The sequence below is a fragment of the Coptis chinensis genome, chromosome 5 (assembly GCF_015680905.1).
Source record: "Coptis chinensis isolate HL-2020 chromosome 5, ASM1568090v1, whole genome shotgun sequence".
In the NCBI taxonomy this organism is placed as follows: domain Eukaryota; kingdom Viridiplantae; phylum Streptophyta; class Magnoliopsida; order Ranunculales; family Ranunculaceae; genus Coptis; species Coptis chinensis.
Window position 1 is genome coordinate 68,303,700 of NC_141460.1, and position 12,771 is coordinate 68,316,470.

The 12,771-nt window shown below is 35.8% G+C and overlaps 1 protein-coding gene across 1 annotated transcript; it reads right to left on the reverse strand.

Moving 5' to 3' along the window:
• Positions 1-10,333: 10,333 nt before the first annotated feature.
• Positions 10,334-11,350, reverse strand: LOC147498532 (protein FAR1-RELATED SEQUENCE 5-like). Its single transcript, XM_086563262.1, has 2 exons — positions 11,199-11,350; positions 10,334-10,988 (listed from the first exon to the last, which is right to left on the reverse strand). Exons 1-2 carry the CDS (start codon positions 11,348-11,350, stop codon positions 10,334-10,336), a joined length of 807 nt encoding a protein of 268 aa, XP_086419388.1.
• Positions 11,351-12,771: the final 1,421 nt, after the last annotated feature.

Sequence of the window (12,771 nt, forward strand, 5' to 3'; positions counted from 1 at the left end):
TATCCTATTTGGTGTGTTTGTGTTTAGCTTGCTTCTTTGATACTTGTGTTGAGCACATATGTTTTGATATTCATATATTATGATCTTATCTCTTACCTTGGTAGCTGTTTTATTTGGACTTGTTTTCTATTGTAGGTGCACAACACCACCGACCACCCAGAGTACCTAGTAACAACTATAATATTTATGAACGGGTCAATTTGGTGCAATCAGAGTTGGAGATTCTTAAACTTTATGTGAAAGATCTGAAAAAGGCTTTCGAATCGGTGCTAGCGGAAATCAAGGACAGTGTTATAACACTTCGTAGCCTGTTTTATGAATGGAAGGAACCCATACTGAAAGATATACATGAAGGCATTGAGATAATTGATGCGGAGAGCTATGAACGAGATGTGTTTAAGACACCTCCCCTTGTGAGAAGATGCAATATGTTCCCTTCACCGGACACTCTTTTTGCAAAGAGGAGGATAATAACAGAGGTTTGTTGATGACTTTTGAACGATTTTATAGTCTGATCTATTGATGGTTTGTTGGTTGGGATGTTCACAGAGTGTCAAATTGAAATGTATACCACATAATGTGTCATATTCAGAACTTATTTCATAGTACTGAACACACCTCAATATGTTACATAGAGTATCATATTTGAAAATATACCACATAAAGTGGGATATGCATAACTGATTTCATAGTAGTGAACACACCTCAATATGTAACATAGATTGTCATATTAAAAATTAGACCACATATAGTGTCCTATTCAGAACTGATTTCACAGTTGTGAACACAACTCAATATGTTACATAGAGTATCATATTTACAATTAGAGCATGTAAAGTGTCATATTCCGAACTGCTTTCATATTTATGAACACACCTCAATATGTCACATAGAGTATCATATTTCCAATTAGAGCAAGTAAAGTGTCATATTCAAAACTGCTTTCATATTTATGAACACACCTTAATATGTCACATAGTAATTTATTCGCTTTCTAGATTGAATCGGACAACAAGGTTGAAGATTATCCATTTAAAGATGTGAAGGTAGACTAGGTACAACCTCACGTACTGCTAACAGTGGAGGAAGCAACTGTATTCCGCTCAATATACTCACCTTGAGGAAAAGCAGGGTAAACGGTGTTGGCTTATGTACATGGTTAATTTCAGTAGAACTTCATCCAACCCATACTGAATTCCTTTTCTTTGGTGTAGGGACTTCATCTTGGACTTCAACAGATGGTCAGAGAACAGATCCACATTTAAGTGTTTACTTGGGAATGGCAGAGTAACTAGCTTCGTATGTTACGATCGCATTTTGTTGTGATGTTTTTTAATTAGAAACTACTAATGCTTTTGGGATTACAAAATAATTTAATTACCTTGCTACTTGTTATATTTGGTGTAGTTGGTCTTTGCTTGGTGTGCCTACCTAAACGAGGAGCAAAACAGCAAGCCTACGAACAACAGTAGGCACTATTACTACCCTTACCTAATGGGTGCGAGTAAGGTGTGAAGTGCAAATGGTTTTGTTCTAAAATAAAATGCTAACATGATGATGTACCTTTTGAGTACCCAATGTTGTTTTTTATAGGTTAAAACCAAAAATGAGCAGCAGCTAACTTTCGCGGCTTGTGCAATTCACTTGGACAATGATATTAGCGAATATCGAAGGGTAAGATGATTCTACTATGACTCATGGTTTGATAAGGTAGTTCCCAACTTTGGTAGAAAGTTCCACCTTGAACTTCTTTTGATTGTGGTTGTGTGGTGGTTTGTGCCTGTCGTCGACAGTAATCACTGGTGGCTATATGTCTTTGATCCTAGTGCTCGCAAAGTTGTGATATTGGACTCTCTTGCGGGTATCGCATCCTACATTTGTGGAGGGACGGATTCGATGAAGTCTATGGTTTGTTTTGTAACTTAAAGTTTTTTTGTGATCATTTGAGAATATCTTACAGTCCACGCTTCATGTTTTCAAACTATAATTGACTTTTGTGTTTTCTTAGGTTACCAAAATGCACTACACTTTGTCTCTAATTGGATATTTCCATGCCAAAAATTGTGGTGTGAAAGATTGGGTTATTGAGAAATGCAAATATGTGCCACAACAATACAATGGGTATATATCTTATCTTATGGCCCTAATTAACTTATAGTTTCAAATTTGAGTTTAGTGCAATCTTTGAAAGTATAGTAATTACGTATCTTTATATGTATAGTTTCGACTGTGGGGTGTTCATGATGAAATTCATGGAGCTTTGGGACGGGGAAAAGTTGGTACATTGGTTTGATCAGGTAACAATTTGACACAATCTAGTATGTTTCTCAATATGTCCAATTAATTATCTATAGTTTGGTTACCTTAAATCTTCATTTTGACTAACCACGCGGATTTGTTTATGAACTTGCAGGAGGATATGCCTTATTTCCGGCAACACATTGATGTCTCAATGGTAATGTCGAAACTAAACAAAATGCGCCCATAGATGAAATGGAGAACATATGCTTCGAGAAGTTTGCACGTCTTTTCTATTGCCTTAATAGTTTGAAGACATTGAAACTCGAAGACCTAAGCTTTTGTCAATTTTGTAATTAGCCTTTGCTCTAATCTCTATCGTAATGTTGTTCTATTTGGCATTGCCTCAACCAAATTGACGTTGGAACTCGAAGACCTTCGCTTTTTGTGAATATTGTAATTAGCCTGAACACAACATCTCTATCATAGTGTTGTTCTTTTGGAAACTTATTGTGAGATAAGTAATGTAAGTTGACTTGTGGTGGTCTGTTTTGTTTATGATGGGATACAATGCTATTATTTCTCTACTTATATTAACTTTCATATTCATGACTTGTGTACGATTTTATAGTCTGATCTATTTATGGTTTGTTGGTTGGGATGTTCACAGACTGTCAAATTGACAATTATACCACATAAAGGGTCATATGCATAACTGATTTCATAGTACTGAACAAGCTTTAATATGTTATATAGAGTATTATATTGAAAAGTATACTACATAAAATATCATATTCAGAACTGATTCCATAGTACTGAACACGCCTGAATATGTCACATAGAGTATCATATTTAAAATTATATCACAATAAGTATCATATTCGGAACTGATTTCATAGTATTTAACACGCCTGCATATGTCACATAGAGTATCATATTAACAATTATACCACATAAAGTGTCATATTCAGAACTGATTTCCACGCCTGAATATGTTACATGGAGTATCATATTGAAAATTATATCACAATAAGTGTGATATTCTGAACTGATTTCATAGTACTTAACACACCTCAATATGTCACATAGAGTATCATATTAAAAATTATATCACAATAAGTATGGTATTAAGAACTTATTTCATAGTACTGAACACGCCTGAATATGTCACATAGAATATTATATTCAAAATTATACCACATAAAGTATCATATTCAGAACTGATTTCATAGTTCTAAACACGCCTGAATATGTCACATAGAGTATCATATTCAAAATTATATTACAATAAGTGTGATATTCATAACTGATTTCATAGTAGTAAACACATCTCAATATGTCACATAAAGTGTCATATTGAAAAGTAAACCACATAAAAGGTGATATTGTCAGAACTACTTTCAACCATCATATTATCATTCCAAAAATAAAATGAAGTCAGTTTAACAGAACAGACACCATTTAAAAAGGAAAAGGAAACAAGCCAAGTTTTTTATTTCATAAAACAACTCATAAGCTAATATAATTAGTCCATTCTTCAAACAAGTAGCTCATGCAAGTACAACTACGATATTTAGCTAACATAACTAAAACAAGACCAACTCGAGCCCTAAATCTAACAAAATCCGGATACTTCATTCCAACGTCAGCACAGTCAAATCCATAGCATCCACAATCAAATCCATAGCATCCACAGTCAAATCCATAGCATCCTCAGTTGTAAGCCCCAGTTAATCTCATCAACATTCGTTTGCTTTTCGGGGGTGTTGCTTCTAATATGCTTTCCAGCAGTATGGTTCATCGGTTAGAAATTTGTACACTAACTCCCCCCTGAAATCAGTCATCACGTTTTGGTGTAATTTTGGGAAGTGATCAATGGAACGTGCCTTCCACTCCATGAATTTGCACACAAATAGTCCGCAGTCTACCCTAAAGCTCAAACAAAAGAAGTATTAAATCTCACGTCACATTTCTAGTGTTAGACTAACTTTATCACAAAAGAACTAGTCTATAAGTACTTACGAATCTGGTCGTTATTAAGGGCACTTTCCAATTTCCAACAACGTAGCCTTTAAAAGGGGCTTCTTGCTCTTTTTCTGCGCAATGTGTTCATTTAAAATTATATAGACACGTTACATCTGTGTTACCATTTCAAATTGATAGAAGATATTACAAATATCATCAGTCAGAAATACTCTAACAAAACCTACAACTTAAAATCGACAACAAAATAGTTTCATATGCAAGTGCACAAACTCAAGTTTAGTAACTCACTACTTTCGTGGCATTCCTGTAGGGAATGGATGTGAGGGGATATCTTGTGTTCATTGAATCAAAGTGTGTCCATACGTTATCCATCATGTTATAATGTAGGAGAGTCCAATGGTATCCCCTATTTTCTTTGACTGTTTTTCCACTATTTATAGGAAAGACCAATACCAATACCAATAGTATGCAATAGGGGAAAACTGTGTATTATATAACCATTGGACTCTCCTTATAACATCTCCTACACTAATAAGGGGAAAAATATTAATAATAACCTAATAAGAATACTGATAAGAATATGTAATGAATATACCAATACCAATAGTATGCAATACTGTGTATTATATAACCCTAGGTTTCGAACATACGCAAGTCATAGTGTCAAAGTAATGGCTAAGTGCTCGCTCGGGGCTTACGACCAGGATAAATTTTCTTCTCTATCTCTCGAGGATACCAATTTAATACCTACATAGTGCATCCCAGAAGTAAGTCAATTTTCATCGATGATATATGAGAAGTTGAGAACAAAATGTGTGTTTGGCTTACCTGACCATTAATAAATCTGGCAAGCATCAATTCTTCTAACTAACTGTTTACTGTGTACTTGAATTGTGTCTCCATCCCAAGCAACGGTGCTGCAATGAAACACATACAATACGTACACCAGTTAATACAATAACATATACATCTCGGTGATGGCCTATTCAATTGTCATTGCAAATACATACGACTACGCATTCTTTGATCAAAATGAATGAACAAAGGGGCATCATAAAAGGTTTTCAGATAAACTTAGATTTTATATACTTGACATGTGCAGACTTGAAAAACCTTCCAACCACTAGCTGATTTCGAGAATTAAGACATTGAAACGCTGTTGAAGATTCTACTGAAAGTAGCTTTTCACCAAGATTTGTTATAGGCGGACAGTCATCAACACATATTACCGTAATCAATTTCTGTTTTCCCTCTCTCTCATTCTTCTTCTTCACTTTTTTTGTAGGTGTTCTCATCTTTTTCTTTTGATTTACAACCATTGATCGCAACTCCGGTTGTAGCTCCTCTTGGTTGGCTTCATTTGTTAGCATCACATCCACTGGAACAGATGGTGTCAATGGCAATGCTTGGATATCATTATCTCTAAAATGTGACATCTCCTTTTCAACCTCAACCACAGACTCCTTCTTGGACTTCTCTTTAGCATCCTCTTTTCTTTATTTTAATTTGGCCTTCAAGGCTTCATTCTCTGCCCGCAGGCTTTGATTTTCTTCTTCCAACTTAATACACCTTCTCTTTAAGTCCTCTTCTGTTGGAATCAGATTACTTGTCAACGTAACAAGCTCCACTTCCTTAAATTTGATTTCGGAGGTCACCTGAAAACACCGATAATTACTTCACACAATAAGAATGTAATGTAAAGTGTTCATTTGACATTGAAAATAGGGGATTTGTCTGGACAAAAATTACATTGGAAAAAACTACTGTCGAATGCATTTGACATGTGTCATGATCAGTGTCAAGTTCATTTGACATGGGAAAGAAGCCAAACTTCACAAGTGATAAAAAAATCAAATCAATATGAAATGAACTTGACATTGCAACAGAATTCCGAACAGTGAAAACTACTTCCATAATTAGAATGAAATTTTGACGACATCGAAATTTCGAAGAAGACTGATAGGGGGAAGGGAAATGACTTCAAATTCTAATACATTCGCTCACCTTGTCCATGGTCAAATTTGACAAGGCCTGGGTACGAAGCATTTTGTTGAGTGTTACAATATCCCATCTTGCAAACGAAAGTACATACTCAACAGATCTATTTGGCATTGCATCAACCAAATTGACGTGATCGCACAACCAGTACTGATATCAAGAGCCACAAAAAAAAAGTTAGTAAACATGTAAAAAATGAAATTAATAATAAAATGACAAAAAACAAGGCTAAACTAGAGTGAATTCAGATTGTAAGTTACCAAAAAAAGAATTGCGCAAGATTTTACTTTTGTAGGCTCACGATAGTACATCTTCATTCGGCACATAAGGTTTTGATGTATCACTTTTGGTCAGGATACTTCATTCATTATTTTTACACTCTCTAAGTACTTCAAAAACCACCACTGTGTTCTTGATGGTGTTGGAAAGAGAAGAGTGATGATAATGTATAATGAAATAAGTTTGATGAAGTCCTCTTCATCCTGCTTGCCATTCCATGAATTCACCACTTTATAAATAGCATTTACAATCAATTCCTTGGACAAGTTATTTTCTCTGCCAAAGTGACAAGTCACAAACTCCGTTTTACTCAACTCGTCCGCATCTACGTTTGTAGTCACATGACTCCCATTCATTGGCATACCAAACACTCTAGAAACATCTTCAGTTGTTAATTTGACAAACACCTCTCCTAACTTGAATGCTTCTTCCCTTTCATCGTAAGTTTTAATAATATCCACTATGATGCTTTTTTTTTACTAACATTTGTTTGTCCAACAAATCATTAAAGAACACTCTAAAAATGTGCCCAAATGGTGTTCTACCCATTAAATCATTGAAATCAACACCAACTTTTGACTCACGGAGTTTATTGGCAAGATAAAAAATTGGTAACAAGCTTGAGCGAAAAGGATAAGATTTCGTTTCTTTCTTATCTTCGTCCACTACCTTCTCTTTCTTCTTGTTCTTGTTCTTGTTATCTTCATCCACTCTCTGAACTACCACTTCCTTCCCTTCCCTCTTCTTAGCTGCTAACTGTATTTCCTGTAGATTAAGTATAGAAATAAGTAATATAATAGAATTTATTCAGATTCGATCATTTAATAGCATTACATTCCTCTAAATAATCCAACCTCAAAAAACTCAAATGCTTATGCTTAAAAATCCATAAATTAACAACAAGCTTAAAAATTATCTTTGACCTTCTCTCCCGGGCATTGCTTTTTGCTCCCCCTCCCCATTGACTCTAAATGCACATTTTCCTCGTTTTTTCTCTTCTTTGCTCTATCAACTGCTTTCATAGGTGTTGCTTTCATCCTTGCTGGTTTTTTATTGTTGGTCGTTTTCTTCTTCATCTTCTGTAGTGGATTTGCAAGCTCTATATTTTTAGGTTGTTTGAAGTTTGGAGTTTGGTTACGTTCTACCATTTAACTGTTGTCGAAAGTTTGGAGTTTGCTATTTTTACTGTTGATAGAGAAGAAAGAAAGAGAAAAGAACAAGGCTAAATGGGATTTGACATTCGAATTGTGGGCTTTAGGCCCAAACTCTACTTTAACACACTGAGATATGCCACATAAAGTATCATACTGAGAACCGCTTTCATAATAGTTAACACTAAAATATGTCATATAGAGGATCATATTCCAAATTATACCACATAAAGTATGATATGAAGACATTTCATCATTTCAAAAGACTCATGGACTAACAAGTTCCAACTTCTTCCTGAACTGCAAAATCACAATATCTATCCGATTACCTGAAGCCAAAATAAATACCGTTGTAACAATTGCTCTAACTATTACAATAATCGCTAAATCTTCTTAGAAGATTAGCAACAACTGCTTCTAACAACAAAAATACTCTACATTGTTCAATTGCACATCTCTTTCCCTTACATCAAATATCTGTTATGTGGAAAAACACCCGCCCATCCTCACTACAAAAATTCTCAACATTGAATTTTTCTGGAGTGTTGTACCCAATATCATAACCTGGAACATCACCACTAGGAACATGACCAATAACTTCACCATTAGGAACATCACCACCACAAAATCCTGTAAGTTCAACAGAAAATCAAAATAAAAGAGTTGCGCGAACCATACAATCTAAGTTTACACTATAACGTCATCCCCATCTAAGTTAAACAAGTGTGAAACCAAAACATGTGTCGTACCTTGTTGACCATTGTGTTTATGCTGATGTGGACACATAGGCTTTGTATGCTCCATAGATTGGCAGTTGTACACTTGTACCTTCGAGATCCTGGTGTTCCTTTATCCAATCTCAATAAGGCCACGAAACAAACAACATTTACTTACTTATAACCCAAAGAAATAAAATGTCACGTGCTCCAAAAGGATATTTCTAAAACTAAAAGTGAGATGTACATGCATGCATGTTATTATGTCTTCCCACACCTTGTAGTAACATATTTTGATGTCGATAAAAGATAAACGGACACTCTTATCAATGCACGTTATCCACAAGTCTATACGGAAATGAATTTTATAACGTCAAACTTTCAACTTACACCCTGTATCTCTGTTCAACTCGTCATCTTCCTCACGTAGGTCGGCAACTCGAGCAGTGCGTTCAACATAGTTGCGGTTAATACTTGGACCTGTAAAATAGTGAAACATAACGAAAAATGTTGCCGAAATAAAGTAGAATCAACAACTAATCAAAAGATACAATTGGAAATATAGACATTACAAAGTTGGGACCATACCAAAGAAAAAATCACAAAGGTAAATAAAACTTACCTCCGTCCTTCGGATGCAAGAGTGGGCATGTGGGTTTTGTGTGACCTGTCTCACCACAATGGCCACACTTATTCTTATTCGTCTCATTGTGACCTTGAAGTCTGCTAGGATTTTGCGGTCGGCCTTTGGATTTTACATGTGGGGGATCATTAACCGATTGCCGATGTGTTGTTTTAGGCAGAGTAAAAGGCATCTCAAAAGGAACACGTGGGCTACCTTCATAAGCTGGTGAAGTCTCATCGGTTATTGGATTTTCCGTTGGACTATTAGGCATCTCAAAAGGAGCATGTCGACTGCCTTCAGAAGCAGATGGAGTTCGGTTCTTTCTAGAAAAAGAAGCTAAAAAAAACTTTGAAAGCTTCAGTGCTTTCCGCTGTTTGGGAGGCCCACGAACATATTTGGCTATATTTGGTTGTAAGATCACTGAAACATATAACAGAGGCCGCTCGGTCAGAAAAGTTGGGTTCTCCTAATGGAACAACCGATTTAGCATCCCCTGTCTATCTCCTTAAAAAGCAGCCCTGAGGTATCACACAAACGTCTTCATGTTTGTAAACTGAAATGATATGTCTACATAGAAATCCAGACAACTCAAATAGCCCACATGAACAGCTAGCATCCTGTAATACAACATTGTATCTCACAGTCGACTTTTTTGGCCTATTCAAATGGCGACTCATGGTGTACACACGAATATTGTCACCCATATCTTTTTTACCATCTGCAGTGTACATCACTTCGTCCTTTAATTGCTTCTTAAAACAATCAAAAGCAGCTCGCGTATATATAGATGCAGCCTGATTTGCATAATCGTTCAAGTGGGTATGAAGGACTGGTTTGGTTACTTTCGTCATCACCTCTTCCTCGTGCTCTCGGTGTTGGATATTTGCAACTACCACTTCCATTTTTCCAAACAGCTCAAACAACTGCATTCTAACTTTCACATGAAGCCGGATTATAGAGTTTATACTCTCGCAACGTTGGGTGCTTCTGCAACCGGCAAATAACTCACCATGGAGATATGATTCTGCCCACATCTCTTTTTTCATGTATATCATGTTCACCCATTTGTTATTACTGACTTGGAATTTCTTCACGAGTGTTTCCCACCTTTCTTCGAACTCATTGGACGAGCACTTCATAAACATAATAGAGCAGAAATATTTTGAAAATCCAAGGATGTGGATATTTTTTAGGCAATTTTTCATAATGTGCCAACAACACAAGCAGTGTTTCGAATTTGGGAGAGTAGATCTCACAGCCTCGCGCATCGCCGGGTCACCATCAGTGATCACTGACTTAGGGTGTTTGCCATACATCGTGCCAACTAAAGATTTCAATACCTACTCGTAAGACTCCACACACTCACTCGTTAACAATGCAAAACCAAACACTACTGTTTGTCGATGGTTGTTCACTCTAGCAAACACAACAATCGACATCATGTAATGGTTGCTCTTGTATGTTGAATCAAACAACAATACATCTCCAAAGCAACTGTAGTCCGCACGTGAGGTGGAATCTGCCCAAAATAGTCTAACCAACTGCCCACCCTTATTTAAGTTATAAATGTAATGAAATAAGGGATCTCTCTTCACCTTGTTATCCATGAAAGCCAGCAGTGTGTTGGCGTCACCATCAATACATCGATTTCTTCTATCAAGCCCCATATGATTATACAAGTCTTTCTCCAAAAAACCAACACTTGAGAAACCTCCAGCCCTATGTACAAAGACATCCATCACCTTGCATTTACGAATACCAACATCAACTAGGCTCGTAGCAAATTGCAAATCTTCTTCACTTACATTTTTATGTGATCTTAAAAACATCGAGCTCGGATCTGGTACAAGTGGATGTGTGTGTTCCCCAATAAAATCCTTCACAACCCACAAATTTGATTCAAAATCATAACCAACTTCAAAGCAGGCTTTACATTTAAACCTAGTGATGGCCTTCGACTCTCTGGATTCGATGTCGCATTTTCTCGGTGACACCCTATTTACATTTCGTTCACCAACAGCTTAGCATAGAAATCTCCGCTTAACATGAACACCATATGTACGCATTCTATAAGTATCTTTACGAACACTAAAACCTACTAACTTTGCATATTGATTGTAAATTGCGAAAGCCTCCTCAGTCGTCTTGAACTACATAGAATAGAATGTTGCTTTGTTTGCTTTGAAAACTCTACTAGCCTCACACCCGTCACTGTCTCTATCACTGTTCTCATGAATTTCAACATTTTCACCCTCCCCCATAGATGTGACATCCACAAAATCACTATCCTCATATGTAAAACTATCAAAACATGAATTTCGAAGCCAATCTTCTTCGTCATCAGAGAAGTGATTCATCATCGGATTGCTACATGAAACAAGTGCATTTTTAGCGCATGTTCACTCGTTTTCTTACTCTATGAAGTAATCACAGTGGTAATAGTAAAAAAAACACATAAATGCTTGAATAGTATAATGGTCAGAACCAAATAACTATGGTGCTCAAACCATATACCACTTTGGAAAATTTCAATGTCAACTTCATTTGATTCAATGTCAACTTCATTTGACATTAAATCACACACCATTCAATTGTGAAATTTTACCTAGACATGAAAAAGAGAATGAGCCAAAAGAGAAATCAACTAACCTCATACTTATAATTGTTGAAGATCAAAGTACACTACGAGAAATGGAGGCAAGAGTTCTCAAGTTGAACGGATTTTAGTGAGAGGGAAAAGTTTAGTTCGCGCCATATGGAGGTTAGAGGGAGAGAAGATGTGTTGTTACTTTCTTACCCTTAACTATTCCTTTTGCTTGTAGCATACTCCTATTAAACTACTAGATGTAGCATACGCCTATTAAATTACTAGATGCAACATAATACTATTAAAGTGCTAGATATAGCATACTACGATTAAATTACTATATGTAGCATACTAATATTAAACTATTAGATATAGCATATAATTAAGTATCCAACAACAAATGACATTGTAGTCTATTTGCCATTAGATATATCATCCGACCTCATATATCATACTATTTTTGTTTTTTTTTTTTTTATAAGTGAATTCGTTTTATTGAAATATGATCCGACCTCAAATATGATAATTTGGAGACAGTACAGAGGAAGTGAGAGAGAGCCTCACCTATAACAAGACATCGTTACAAACAGCAATGCACCCTCAGTAATGGGCAAAAACTAATTAGTCACCAGCAATAAGAAGTTCCCAGTGGAGAACCAAGTCCCTAAACCTATAATCCTTCCTCTCTGTTATGATGTTAGGGTTTTTCGTTTTATTGTTGTTAGGGTTTTTTTTAGTAAAGGGATAAGGAAAGCGTTTTCGTTGTTGGTTCCATTATTACTAATGATGGTTTTTTAGGAGGGTTTTAGGATGGAGAAACTTCTGAAATATTTTGAATTGCCACCGACATTACGCAATGGAAAGTTATTCATATTTGTTTCCGAGGGAATAATAACATGATCGATGATAACTCCTCCAACTTCGATAAATGCATAGGAATCTTACACTAAAAGTAAAAACCGATCAAATTCAATGTTTAAAAACTGTTAGAAGGTTTGTTTGTCCCCTTGTTTGTGTGCTTTGTTTTTCTAGGCTCCCCTTGTTTCTATTTCTAGGTATTTTAATCTTTTTGGTTTTTTCTTGTTTTAGCTTTCTCATTGTATTACACTGACGAAGGTGAACAAATCCTCAAACCACAATTTCAAATCCTCAAACCACAATTTCAATAATACAAACTAGAGGACTAAAAAT

What these genes read in the sequence shown, in the direction of transcription:
- LOC147498532 (XM_086563262.1), bottom strand. Translation starts at nt 11,350, where the DNA reads ATGAATCACTTCTCTGATGACGAAGAAGATTGGCTTCGAAATTCATGT. An exon ending in AGTGATAGAGACAGTGACGG is followed by an intron (nt 10,989 to 11,198) that starts GTGTGAGGCTAG and finishes AAATGTAAATAG; the next exon opens with GGTGTCACCGAGAAAATGCG.